The 12979-nt window shown below is 37.5% G+C and overlaps 4 protein-coding genes across 4 annotated transcripts; 3 read left to right on the forward strand and 1 right to left on the reverse strand.

The window, feature by feature from the left end:
• On the forward strand, positions 354 to 1494 carry LOC104730386 (phospholipase A2-gamma-like). Its single transcript, XM_010449549.1, has 5 exons — positions 354 to 467; positions 551 to 590; positions 685 to 804; positions 899 to 1072; positions 1256 to 1494. Exons 1-5 carry the CDS (start codon positions 390 to 392, stop codon positions 1420 to 1422), a joined length of 579 nt encoding a protein of 192 aa, XP_010447851.1. The 5' UTR covers positions 354 to 389; the 3' UTR covers positions 1423 to 1494.
• On the forward strand, positions 1831 to 5766 carry LOC104730387 (probable LRR receptor-like serine/threonine-protein kinase At4g29180). Its single transcript, XM_010449550.1, has 11 exons — positions 1831 to 2027; positions 2325 to 3365; positions 3444 to 3654; positions 3735 to 3806; positions 3900 to 3980; positions 4060 to 4208; positions 4295 to 4530; positions 4615 to 4738; positions 4827 to 4889; positions 4978 to 5167; positions 5364 to 5766. Exons 1-11 carry the CDS (start codon positions 1946 to 1948, stop codon positions 5707 to 5709), a joined length of 2595 nt encoding a protein of 864 aa, XP_010447852.1. The 5' UTR covers positions 1831 to 1945; the 3' UTR covers positions 5710 to 5766.
• Positions 7254 to 11428, forward strand: LOC104730388 (serine-rich adhesin for platelets-like). Its single transcript, XM_010449551.2, has 7 exons — positions 7254 to 7551; positions 7651 to 7783; positions 7877 to 7980; positions 8068 to 8239; positions 8344 to 8481; positions 8576 to 8774; positions 8874 to 11428. Exons 1-7 carry the CDS (start codon positions 7511 to 7513, stop codon positions 11210 to 11212), a joined length of 3126 nt encoding a protein of 1041 aa, XP_010447853.1. The 5' UTR covers positions 7254 to 7510; the 3' UTR covers positions 11213 to 11428.
• Positions 11580 to 12891, reverse strand: LOC109124775 (40S ribosomal protein S15a-5). The gene is made up of 3 exons (XM_010449552.2): positions 12685 to 12891; positions 12089 to 12249; positions 11580 to 11990 (listed from the first exon to the last, which is right to left on the reverse strand). The coding sequence occupies exons 1-3, from the start codon at positions 12812 to 12814 to the stop codon at positions 11892 to 11894; spliced, it is 390 nt and encodes a 129-aa protein (XP_010447854.1). The 5' UTR covers positions 12815 to 12891; the 3' UTR covers positions 11580 to 11891.

Here is a 12979-nt window from a genome sequence, read left to right on the forward strand (position 1 = left end):
TGTTGTTTCATTATATTTGTGATTATTACTTGTGTTATTGTCAACTGCAAGATATTTCAATTAGTATTGTCAAAAACAGCAATCTATACGTAACATCTGATAGATTACACCAAAATGATCCTCTGTTTTTAACGTCAATAATAATAATAGTTCTTATTATGGATAAGGAACGTCCAAAAAGAAACTGAAGATTTGTTAGGGTGTAAATCATGAAACTGCTTCAGTTTTTTTTAGTATTTGTGTACATAAAATAGAGAGAGACAGAAGGGACGAGAAAGCAGGAGCACCAACGATGGGATCTTCCATTATAAAAGAGACCCAAATATAGTTTGGGACAGAAATTTTTGAAAGAACACAAGTCAAAACCCATAAACGTTAACGGGGGAGAGATGATTTGCGGCGGTGCTTTGGCACGTATTGCTTCCGGCTTAACCGCCTTCCTCCTCTTCGCCGTCGTTCACAGCGAGGTTATATGTACTTACTGTTCTTTGTTCATGTTTTGTGTCTTTATTGTTACCTTTTTTCTGATGGGTTGAATCACAAATGACAGGGGAAGTGCAGCAAAACGTGCATTGTACAGAACTGCAACAGTAAGATGATTTGTGTGCATTCTTTTGAAATTTGGAGAAAAACTAACTTAGTGCATGATCTGTTTTTCTTAACCCCATCTCTCTGTTTCTTCAGGTCTCGTCATTCGATATGGGAAGTATTGTGGGATAGGTTACTATGGATGTCCTGGAGAGAAACCTTGTGATGGTCTTGATGCTTGTTGTATGACACATGACAATTGTGTTGATCAAAAAGGTAAAACCAATCAAGAATAGAAAGCTCATTCTTGAGTTGTAAAACAGGATATCATTTTGAGTATTTGATAATCAATTATGGAATTTTTTTTCAGGTATGATTTACGTTAACTGTCACAAGCAGTTCATACGTTGCGTAAACAAGCTAAGCAGATCAATCAAAAAATCTAACGGTCAAAAGATTGGATTCTCCGAGCAATGCCCTTATTCGACAGTGATACCAACCGTGTACAACGGAATGAATTACGGCATTTTCTTCAGTAAAATAGGTAATTGTATTGACATTGAAGCTCCGATATATTCATATTGAACCTGTGATTATGGGACATTAAATTGTTTGCCACTACAACGGTATGAGTATATAAGCTAGTCCTAGTGATGAAACCAAATGACTCTCTGTTACATTGTGACATTTCTGATTAGAGTACTTACTGTGAATAATCTGTGTTCAGGTAATATCCTTAAACCTCCCATGCTCGGAAGCAAGCCTCTCGTGGAGGTGGATCTCTCAAGGAGTAAAGTGGACATCAAGGCTGGCCTTGGAATAAATGAAGGCCTTCAAACAAAAGAAGGCTCCAAAGTCTATGCTTCTTTAAATATGAGCTCTTCTACTTTTTGATCATGTTCTATCAACTTTGTAAAATCTGTAACTTCATGGTTATAGAAAAGTCATTAAATAGACTTCGTATTCTTTCACACGGATCAAAATCAATTGGTTATCAATGAATTAGTCTATGTATTTTGAATGCTACATTGCTAATCACATCACAAATAACTTCACCAAAAGTCAAAACGTGACTATTTTAGAACATTCACCATTTTTTTATCTATAAATTATATGTATTTCAATTATTAAAAACAGGACTTTATAGAGGAACATGTGGGGGTAAGTGGTAACTCCACCTCTGTTGCCATCTATCTTATAAAATCCAGGTTGTCTTCCTCACCTTAGTGGGAAGTATATATATGGCCACTGGGCCAACGATGAAAGAAAAGTCTACAAAACCCTTGCCTAATAACATAAAGAGTAGACTTTTGTACTTTTAATGTTTCTGTTATCTTAGTCGCACGTTGTCTATTTTATTCTTGACGATGATAAGCTGAAGAACTTCTGAAAACAAAAACAAAAAGGATCGGAGAAGATGAGGGCTAATCACTCTCTCTTTTTCGGCATTTTCTTTACCCTTGCCATCACCATTGTAGTTCACGGCCAAGGCCGATCAGGTTTCCTTTTCTCCTCTCTGTTCAGACTAAAGAAACCTTGAGTTTGTGATTGAAACTCAAAACATAGAATCGAGAAAACCTGTCTTGTAAATTTAGTCAAAAGTCTAATACAATGTCTTGTGTTGCAAGTAATCATAAATCCTCTGTTCTCTCTGTTGTTTGATTATAAATTGGCCCATGTTCTTGAAGGTGTTTAAATTTTGTGAAATGAAGTTGGCTTTAAAAACTTTCTCAAACGTCATTAACATTTTAGCTTGTGTTGTAAGTAATCTCCCTTTCTTCTCCTCTGATCCACAGGTTACATCAACATCGATTGTGGCATACCTCCTTACGAAACCCCTGAAGACACTATGGCCAAAATCACTTACGTCTCCGATGATGCCTTCATAACTACTGGCGTAAACTTCAACGTCTCTGAAGAATACGGCTATCCGAAAAACCCTGTTTTGCCGTCAACTCTTGCTGAAGTAAGAGCATTCCCTCAAGGAAACAGAAACTGTTACACCTTAAAAACTTTTCCAGGAAAAGGGAACCTTTATCTCATCAGAGCTTGGTTTATGTATGGAAACTACGATGGTAAAAAAGCCTTGCCTGAGTTTGATCTCTATGTAAACGTGAATTTCTGGTCGACAGTGAAGTTCAAGAATGCTTCTGACCAAGTCATAAAAGAGATTTTAAGCTTTGCAGAGTCAGAGACAACATATGTTTGCCTTGTGAACAAAGGTAAAGGAACTCCTTTTATTTCAGGCTTGGAGCTCCGGCCTGTGAACAGCTCAATCTATAATACTGAATTTGGAAGAAATGTCTCATTGGTACTCTATCAAAGATGGGACATTGGATATTTAAACAGAACAGGACGGTACCAAAACGATAGATTCGATCGTATTTGGTCTCCATACTCCTCAAATATCTCTTGGAACTCGATTGTAACATCCGCCTATATCGATGTTTTTCAGAACGGTTATTCGCCGCCTGATGAAGTTATTAAGACAGCTGCTTCGCCTAAAAGCGATGATGATCCGTTGGAACTGTTCTGGACATCTGACGATCCAAATGCTCGGTTCTACGCATATCTTTACTTTGCGGAACTCGAGGCGCTAGAGAGTAATGAGACTAGAAAGATGAAGATTTTGTGGAATGGTTCCCCTGTTTCTGAAAATTCTTTTGTTCCTTCTTCAAAGTATTCAATGACGTTATCTAATCCAATAGCTTTCTCTGGTAATGATCACTTGATTTCTCTTCAGAAGACCGCAGATTCAACGCTTCCACCAATTCTCAATGCTATTGAGATCTTCACAGTACAATCTCTAGATGAATTTTACACCAGAACTGATGATGGTGTGTTTCCATCTCTACTTGGACTCTGTAAGATTGCTACTAAAACTCACATTTTTTATTTTTATTTTGTTAATGCAGTTCATGCCATAGAAAGCATAAAAGAAACATATAAAGTGAATAAGGTTTGGAGTGGTGATCCTTGCTCCCCAAGACTATTCCCTTGGGAAGGTATTGGATGCAGTTACAGCACTAATAGTTATCATCAAATCAAGTCCCTGAATCTTAGCTCAAGCGGATTACAAGGACCAATAGTATTGGCATTTAGAAATCTCTCTCTTCTTGAGTCATTGTAAGTATACAAATACATTGACACTTTCCACCACTGTTATTCACATCAACTATAAAAGACTAATGCATTGTTTTACTCAGGGATTTATCTAACAACGACCTACAACAAAATGTACCTGAGTTTTTGGCGGATCTAAAACATTTGAAACTTCTGTAAGTGACCACAGAATATATAGATATATAGTCTTGGTCTATTTTAATAGTGAACTTGCCTCTTGACATTTTTTTTTTCTTTTGTGTTGCAAGGAATTTGAAAGGAAACAATTTTACTGGGTTTATTCCAAATTCTCTTATGAAAAAATTTAAGGCTGGTCTACTTGCACTCAGGTAACATCTAGCATTTTACAGAAAAGTTACTGAAACACAAGCACTCTCTATGAATCTTGTGATTTCCTCTGTTTTCCAGTGTGGATGATCAAAACCTTTGTACCTCACGTTCATGTCAAGACAAGAAGAAGAACAACATGGTCGTACCAATAGCCGTAGGGACATCAGTAATCGTTCTCATTGTTGTCTTAGTTATCATATGGATCATACTAAGGCAAAGGAAAAAAGGTTAGGTTAGAATTTTATTACTTCACGCGCGGTTAATAAATTTGAAGTCAGATTTTTGCTGAGAAAAACGAATGTTTTGATTTTAGGTGCCTATATAGGACCACTCCTGCCTTCAGGGAAGAGAAGATTCACATATAATGAGCTCTCTAGCATTACAAACAACTTCAATAAAGTGATTGGTAAAGGAGGGTTTGGTATTGTGTATCTCGGTTCCCTTGAAGATGGGACTAAAATTGCTGTAAAGATGATCAACGATTCTTCACTGGGAAAACCTAAAGAGTCATCATCATCATCCAGGGCTTCTAACCAATTCCAAGTCGAGGTAATCTAAAGAACATCAAAAATATGATCATATATTTTGGAAATTGTTGTTTTATATGGTTGCTTAAGTGTAAAATGTTTGCAGGCAGAGCTTCTTTTGACAGTGCATCACCGCAATTTAGCTTCCTTTGTTGGATATTGCGATGATCGCAGTATGGCTCTCATCTACGAGTACATGGCCAACGGCAACTTGCAAGCTTATCTTTCAAGTAATCTTCATCTCTCTCTATTTCTCTGTTACCAATTGTTGCTTCCTATGAGCTCACCGTCATCGGTGTTATGTCTACGGACATGCAGGTGAGAATGCAGAAGATCTTAGCTGGGAAAAGAGACTCCATATAGCCATAGACTCTGCTCAAGGTTGGTCTTAGTTTTGACATCCTTGATTTTTAACTACAAACCAAACCTGGCTTAGTTGTTAACACCTAGTTTTCTTTCGCCTTGGCAGGTTTGGAGTATTTGCACGATGGGTGCAGGCCAGCAATAGTACACAGAGACGTTAAAACAGCAAACATCCTATTGAACGATAACTTGGAAGCCAAGATTGCTGATTTCGGCCTTTCTAAGGTCTTCCCTGAGGACGATCTCAGCCACGCCGTGACTACCGTCATGGGAACTCCAGGCTACATTGATCCTGAGTAAGTTCCTTTAATTTATACACTCTACGGATCACACGGTCTGGCTGGTAGTATCACAAACCAGGGGTAATACTGAAACTAGGGTTGGCCAATTCAGTTCAAAACCCTTTTTTCAGTTTAGCAAAAATTATAACCAATTTAAGTGGACAACAATATCATATCTTATAAACTAAACAAATCAGATTTGTGGTGACAGACACTACAGAACATTCGTGCTGAACGAGAAGAGCGACGTGTTCAGTTTTGGGGTCGTTCTTCTTGAACTCATTACTGGCCAGCGAGCCATCATCAAAACCGAAGAAGGAGACAATATCAGCGTTGTTCACTACGTTTGGCCGTTCTTCGAGGCCAGAGAACTAGACGGTATAGTGGATCCGCTACTTCGCGGCGACTTCTCGGAGGACTCAGCCTGGAAGTTTGTAGAGATCGCAATGTCTTGCGTCAGAGAGAGAGGATCCAGTAGACCAACAATGAACCAGATCGTAACGGAGCTGAAACAATGCTTAGCCGCCGAGCTGGATCGAGAGCCACAGAGCCACTAGTGTCTAGTGAAAGAGATAATGGAAGTACGTACGTAGGACTAACCAAAATTGATTAAAAGAGAGGTTTGATCACTTTATGCTCTATATACATTGTTGTGTTGTATAATGTATGGCCTGATTCATATATGATTGACAGTAATTTCTAAAGAGTTCTTACTCAATTTTTTTTTCGTTTTATAGTTTCTTGTTGTCGTTTCCGTAAAAATCTTACTAATATAAGTAAACATGCTTTGTTTTGTGATAAAATGTAACCTTGCTTCGGCGTGTACATGCATCCCAACAAGTGAACTTTTCGATACTTAGGCGATGAATAGAGTTTATTATAATCGGGTTATTTTTGATGAATTTAGGATAAACGATACAGAGTATAAATATTCGATATTTTTTGTATTGAAAACCTAATTAATTACAACAAGAGATGATGCTATGTTTCGCAATTTTTGGTTTTATGGTATTTCAAATATCTTTTTGTCGGTGTCTTCATATTTAAAGACAAAATAAAATATGGATGAGAAACATGTGACCAACTAACTCTTCGATCTTTATTTATAACAATTAAATAAATCGTGATCTAGTGATAAACCGATACAAAATACTCCCTCCGTTCTAATTTAGTTGTCATTCTAGGATTTAATTTTGTTTCATATTAGTTATCGTTTTAGTTTTTCAATGCAGATGTTTGATGAATATTATAATCTTATCCCTGCTGTTTTAAAGTTTTAACTAATGAAAAATTATAAAATATATTAATGAAGAGCAAAACATAAAATTTAATAGTTTCCTTAATTTGTGTGCAAAAACTTTAAACGACAGTTAAACTAGAACGGATGGAGTATAATTTTGCCTTTTGGACAAAAAAGATATGGATATCATGAAATGATGAAATTTAGGGGTGTATTGAAATTTATGAGATTTAGAAAATTTGGAATTTTAATAAATTTTAGAGAAGTTGATATGATTTATAGTAAAAAAAAATTAAATATCACCTAAAACCATGAAATTTGGATTTCTGTATTTTTAACTAAATAAATTCTCTCAAATTCTCCAAAATCTCTAAAAATTATTAAAATCCAAATCTACAAACTGTTTTGAATAATAGTAGATTTTAAAATAGATTTTTAAATCATCATTTTAATAACAGTAGATTTTAGCTGACTTTAAAAAATCCATGATTAAATAACATAAGATTTGTAAATTTTAGAGAAATCACTTAAAATGTCAAGTTGAATACATCACCCCTTAATATATAGAGATTTGATAAACTACAGTTTTGATATCCCAATACTAAAAAGTAATTAAACTGAAATACATTTTTAACAAATATAAATAAGTTATATAAATTACGAAAAAAAAATTCAAACAAAAAATCTAATATTTGAATACCATTACAAAATCTGAAATACATTAATTCCAAATGATTATTATTATTTTTCTTCTGTCGACATGCAACATGTCACATGTGACATACATGTCTTTTTCGTTTTTTTTTTCCGAGTTTTTTTTTCTTACATTAGTTTGTCATATTGACGCGTGATCAAAATCTTCAACACCTATTTAACCGTTTACCCAAAAAAGTCAATTTTTTTTTTTTTTACTCCTATCTCTAATTCATCTTCTTCTTCTCCAAAATTGATACTTTTCTTCGGGTCATGAGAGAAGGTCCAATTTCCTCAGATCACAACATTTTCATCTGATCCTCTTAAACAAAAACCCTAAAAAAGCCCTTGATTTTTTTCGTTTCAATTGTGTACTCAGAGACTCCCCAGACCTTAAAAGGCTTCATCTTTCGTTTCTCTGATCAATGAAGAAGGTGCTTCATCGAAGTTTTAAGCCTGCTAAATGGTAAATTCAGTTTGTTCACATTACCGGAGGAATGATACAATCTGGGTTTGTTTTGAATGATTTTGTGATTTGTTTTTTCATGTTTTTTCAATAATGAAGCAAAACTGCTTTACAAATGGCGGCGTCACGCCTGAAAATACTGAAGAACAAAAAGGATACACAGATTAAACAATTAAGAAGAGAATTGGCTCAATTGCTCGAGTCCGGCCAAACCCAGACAGCTCAAATTCGAGTAAGCAAGCAATCAAATTTTTTCATTTGTTTGTATGAAAATATGTGATTTTTGAGTCATGGATTGTGAAATGCTTATTATACTTTCTCTCAGGTGGAGCATGTGGTGAGAGAAGAGAAGACTGTAGCTGCTTATGAGCTCGTTAGTATATATTGTGAACTTCTTGTTGCTCGTTTGGGTGTCATTGACTCTCAAAAGTAAGTTAAAAAAGTTTATTTGTGTTTGTTTCTTTTTGTTCTATTGTGTTATATGTGTTTGATCATTGTTTTCTTATCTTACTTCAGGACTTGCCCTAATGATCTTAAGGAAGCTGTGGCGAGTGTCTTGTACGCTTCTCAAAGGTTAACAGATGTTTCAGAACTCTCAGATATTGTTAAGCAGTTCTCTGCAAAGTATGGGAAAGATTTTGTTTCAGCTGCTATTGGTTTGCAACCTGATTCTGGTGTCAGTCGTTTGGTAAGTGGTTGTAACGGTGTTCTCTTCTTTTCTTGCGCTGTTTGTATTAAGACTTAAGAGAGGTGTGATTGCTTATGAGACTCTCTCTGTCTCTTTATGTTTAGTTGGTGGATAAATTGTCTGTTAAAGCTCCTGATGGTCCAACGAAGAACAAAATTTTGACGGATATTGCTGCGCAGCATAATGTAACTTGGGAAGCAGAATCTTTGGTTGAATCAGATCCAAAGGAAACTGTATTAGCGGTTAGTAGTATATTTTTCAGTTCAATATTGCTGATGTTACTTTCACCTTCTAGTATCTGTTTCCTCATTAGCATTTTTCGATTTCTTTGAGCAGAGTGGAGCAAGTTCCTCTCACTCTCAGTCTTCAAGAATCCAAAACAATCAACTTCCAGAGTTTCAAGCTCCAGCTACGACTGTCAATGTGTCGCAGAATTCATATGCCATTGATGGAAGATCTTCAAGCCGCACTACATCTACTGATTTCAACATTGGGAAGACAGCTGATTACTATCATCAAGACCCAAAACCGTCTGGTTAGTTTTTCATATCTTTGATGTTCCTTCTGTTTTTTCGTCGTTCTTTGTTTGTGCTGACCGTTAGATTAAAACAAATCGTCATTTGTTTTAATACAGGAGGTAGAACTGACGGTAGAGAACACAGACATCCCAATCCAGGTCATGGGGATTCATCTCCATGGGAAACAGAATTTGTTGATGCAACAAGTGCTGCACGTGCAGCTGCTGAATCTGCAGAAAGAGCGAGTTTTGCTGCACGTGCAGCTGCTGAGCTTTCAAGTAAAGAACGGATGATGGCAATGCATAATTCAACAGAGTCGCTGAACTCATCCTCTTATGATAGTTTAAGAAACAATCCCCCACATAGTCGAAGTAGCTCAAATGTGCAAGGCGGAGGTTTTGGTAAGGAAGAGATGTTAAGAAGCAGTAACATGCAAGAAGATCAATCTACTACTACTAGGGCAGAATCTTCTAAGAAGAATGTTGATGAGCTATCAGAAAATGCTTCATGGAGGAGAGGTCGTTCTCGGGAGAACTCATTGGAGATGAGGCCGAACGATTCTTTTGCTAAAATGGGTGGAGAGAAGAAGCAGCCAAGTGTGGATGATTTAGACCTTAGCAATTCAGAAGGTGTTCTGCTCAAGAAACAGTCAAGTCATGCTTCATCACATTCACAGTCAAGCAATTTATCTGATGACTATGATGTAACTGCCTCGGACCATATCGATTCACCAAGTATCTTGGAAAAAGACAGATTTCAGAGCACTGTTGAAGATGAAGATACAGAGAGTCGCAATTATGGTCCTGATGTTGTTGTTGCTCCAGCTTTTGATGACTATAGCTCGTTTTTCGATAAACCTCAATTTGACACAGAGGATGCTTATCATGATGAACCAGAAGAAGGATTAGGATTTTCTTTGCTCGGCAGTAGCAGCAAAACACCTGATCATATGCCAACAGAGACAAGTTCATGGAGCTTCGAAGGAGACAAGGCTATGGGACAAACCAGCTCAGCCTCAACCTCACAGGTTCTTGAGAAGGAGAAGCCTCCTATATTTGATGATGGTCCTACAAGTCCTCCGGCTTCTCTGCATGAGCCTAAGCCGTCTGCAATGTTTGATGACTATGACCGAGATTCTGAAAGTGAAGAAGACAATCTGAAAAACAAAGGAAAATTTTCAGGACATGTAGAAGAAAGCCCGAAGCTGAAATCTCTTAAGTCCCCAAAGTCTAATGTTCCTGATGATCTAGGACGCTACTTTTTCCCCTCAGACTCCGAAGACGAAGGAGATGATTCCAAGATACAGGAAGTATCCGACTCAGAGACTCCTACAGGTCTTAGGATTGAACCTCTAGCCGCTGGAACTAAGAATGAAACAACTCTCCCATCTTATGGAATGAGTCCGCCAAGAGACAAGACATGGTCTAAATCTGTTAAAGAGCATGTCCCAACAGTAGTTGATCCATCGAGGTCTTCTTCTTTTCAGACAGACAGGAAAGAACTTAACACTCAGAGAGCAAGCAACACGGACAAAAGACCAAGCTATATACCTCCAGCTTCATTTTCTAGTGATGATGAATCAGAGACGGAACTTCCGGAGATAGATTCTGTCAGATATCAAGATAAAAAAACTGAGTCAAGAACTCAGCCAACACATCTACATTCGCGCGTCAGCCATGAGGACACGGAGAACAAGATTCCGACCCGAGTTTCCACCAGAAGTCAAGAGAGGAGGATCCACAAGACCACCCCTGCCTCTGCTTCTGCCTCATATATTCACTCAATATCTAGTGACGATGAAGATGAGAGAGAATTTGGTAGAGATGCTGCACGCACCCAAACCAAGCCTTCTATTTCCATCTCACGAAGAACAAAGGGACAGGAGAGAAGATCATCTCTGGTTACCACGAAAACTGAGACAGTCTTTGATGATCAAGATTCGCCTCCAAAGCCAAATCCTGAGGCCAAGCCACTAGCTAAGAAACATGTATCAGCCTATTCTTCAAGCTCTCTTCCAAAAACTGACAGAGCTTCTCACGAACAAGAATCTCCTCCAAAGCTAACTCCTGAGACCAAGCAACTGGCTAAGCAACAAGGAGCAGCTTCTTCCTTAAGCTTTCTCCCAAAAACCGACAAAGCTTCTCACTATCAAGAATCTCTTCCAAAGCCAGGTCTAAAGGCCAAGCCAGCAGCTAAGCGACAAGGATCAGCTACTTCTTCAAGCTCTCTTCCAGAAACTGGAAAAGTCTCTCACTATCGAGAATCTTCTCCAAAGCCAACTCCAGAGGCCAAGTCATTGGCTAAGCAAGAAGGGTCAGCTTCTTCAAGCTCTCCTCCCAAAACTGTGACATCACCTGAGCCAGAACCTCCGGCAAAGGAGAAATCTAGCCATGTTCATCCCAAACTCCCAGATTACGACGACATATTTGCCAAGCTTGGGGCTCTTCGTCGCTGAACTTCTTCTACTCATTCTTCCCGCCTGTTGATATATACATACTCATTGTTTTATTAGCGCTCATTCTTTTCTTTGATTGTTTGCTTGTAGATTGAAGTTAATTTTCGTATCCTGAGCATAACATTTTGCCTTGAAGTATTTCATTTCTTTTGTATAACATGTTTGGCTTCCTTGTCATATATAATCAGATTATTGTCATATATTTTGGTGGACTAACAGCGATGGTATATAGTGCAATGATAATAAGAGAATAACATGTTTGTCATGAAAAGATCTTTCAATATAACAACAAATGTGTTCTCTCATTGCCAATTTGTTCAAAGACATGCAAGAAAGATACCAAAACAAAAACCAGAAGAAAAAGATGTTACAAGGATCGAAATTTCAAACTTTCTTGAATCATTTTGACAGATATCCGTAACCCTGTCTGCATATATAGATTATTCTGATAGATAGCTATGGAAGAACAAATTTCTCGTCCAAAAGATGAGCTAAAGAAAATGTTGTCATAACAACAAGATCTTTGAACTTAGCAACATATGTGTTATCTAATTGCCTGTTCAAAGGCAATATGCAAGTTACAAAAACTAAAAGCAACAGGAAGAAGGATCGAAATTTCAAACATTTGTTGAATCCTTTTGACACTAGAAGGTTCTTGCCATGTGCTAGCTTAAGCTACTCAGTAAAAGAACCCAAGAACTTGACCACCCACATTCCGTTTGATTGCTTCTTCATGGTCCAAAATTCCATCCGGGGTTGTGATTACAACATAACCCCACTACGTACATGGAACAAATCAACAAGGTTACGCTTTGTTAAAAGTAATGATATTTAGCTGCATACCTGGATAGGGAGGGAGAGAGAAAACGAACAAACCTGACGTGTAGGAAGTGTGCGTTCAGTGTACTTCTCAATCTCTTTGGCCCTAACGTCTTGCCTATAGGTAAGAGCTTTGCAGTCATTAACCCTCCCTTGCAGATCAACTGTTATTCTACCAACTCTATGTGGATCATAGACTTGAAAGTTCTTGATATAACCTACATTAGCATTATTAAGGAAACATTTTGTAAAGGCAAAGCCGATTCCATCAAACACTCTGTAACATGTAAAGCTAACCAATCCAAAATCACTATCAAGCAATATTACATAAAACAGAACAAAGCAAAGCACACCACTAAATAGCATCATAGAAGCAAAAACATAAACTTGGGAGCAAAAAAAGCCTTCACCACTAGCCAATAACACAATTTGTTAAGCCTAACAACCTCAGGAACTTTTTTGCAAGCTTCGAAAGAATTAAACTAAATCACAGAACTAGATCCTTCACTCCACAATGTCATCACTCAGTGAAACGGACGAAATGAAAAACTAAATCTTGTATCAATGAATTGACCAACTTCAGATGCAAAAACTGGGAAATGGGTAAGAGTCAAGAACCAAATTACAAAACAAAAAGGGGAGAAAATTTTCACCTTTCTCCTTCATGATTCTGAGGAAGGAAGACATAACGGTGGAGATTGGTTTGAGCTCCACCGAAGCTTTTCCTCGTCTCTCCGCATTCACAATTGTCCTCAACGCATCGTTCAAAATCCTCCTCCCCATTTCTCTCTCTCTCTCCGGTCGAAAAAACCCGACGCTACACAAATCGGAGAAATTTACAAAACCCCAATTTCTAGAACGACGACGACTCATCAATAAGGGTGAGTGACACTTTTGTTATTTCCCAGAATTCGTAAGGGTACTTTAGTCTTTCACTTTTAACACGTG

Source organism: Camelina sativa, chromosome 12 (assembly GCF_000633955.1).
Source record: "Camelina sativa cultivar DH55 chromosome 12, Cs, whole genome shotgun sequence".
In the NCBI taxonomy this organism is placed as follows: Eukaryota; Viridiplantae; Streptophyta; class Magnoliopsida; order Brassicales; family Brassicaceae; genus Camelina; species Camelina sativa.

What these genes read in the sequence shown, in the direction of transcription:
- LOC109124775 (XM_010449552.2), bottom strand. Translation starts at nt 12,814, where the DNA reads ATGGGGAGGAGGATTTTGAACGATGCGTTGAGGACAATTGTGAATGCG. An exon ending in CAGAATCATGAAGGAGAAAG is followed by an intron (nt 12,250 to 12,684) that starts GTGAAAATTTTC and finishes ATGCTAATGTAG; the next exon opens with GTTATATCAAGAACTTTCAA. An exon ending in GCACACTTCCTACACGTCAG is followed by an intron (nt 11,991 to 12,088) that starts GTTTGTTCGTTT and finishes CCATGTACGTAG; the next exon opens with TGGGGTTATGTTGTAATCAC.
- LOC104730388 (XM_010449551.2), top strand. Translation starts at nt 7,511, where the DNA reads ATGAAGAAGGTGCTTCATCGAAGTTTTAAGCCTGCTAAATG. An exon ending in GGTGTCATTGACTCTCAAAA is followed by an intron (nt 7,981 to 8,067) that starts GTAAGTTAAAAA and finishes ATCTTACTTCAG; the next exon opens with GACTTGCCCTAATGATCTTA. An exon ending in ATTCTGGTGTCAGTCGTTTG is followed by an intron (nt 8,240 to 8,343) that starts GTAAGTGGTTGT and finishes CTTTATGTTTAG; the next exon opens with TTGGTGGATAAATTGTCTGT.
- LOC104730386 (XM_010449549.1), top strand. Translation starts at nt 390, where the DNA reads ATGATTTGCGGCGGTGCTTTGGCACGTATTGCTTCCGGCTTAACCGCC. An exon ending in CAATTGTGTTGATCAAAAAG is followed by an intron (nt 805 to 898) that starts GTAAAACCAATC and finishes ATTTTTTTTCAG; the next exon opens with GTATGATTTACGTTAACTGT. An exon ending in CATTTTCTTCAGTAAAATAG is followed by an intron (nt 1,073 to 1,255) that starts GTAATTGTATTG and finishes ATCTGTGTTCAG; the next exon opens with GTAATATCCTTAAACCTCCC.
- LOC104730387 (XM_010449550.1), top strand. Translation starts at nt 1,946, where the DNA reads ATGAGGGCTAATCACTCTCTCTTTTTCGGCATTTTCTTTACCCTTGCC. An exon ending in TTACACCAGAACTGATGATG is followed by an intron (nt 3,366 to 3,443) that starts GTGTGTTTCCAT and finishes TTGTTAATGCAG; the next exon opens with TTCATGCCATAGAAAGCATA. An exon ending in CTAACCAATTCCAAGTCGAG is followed by an intron (nt 4,531 to 4,614) that starts GTAATCTAAAGA and finishes AAATGTTTGCAG; the next exon opens with GCAGAGCTTCTTTTGACAGT.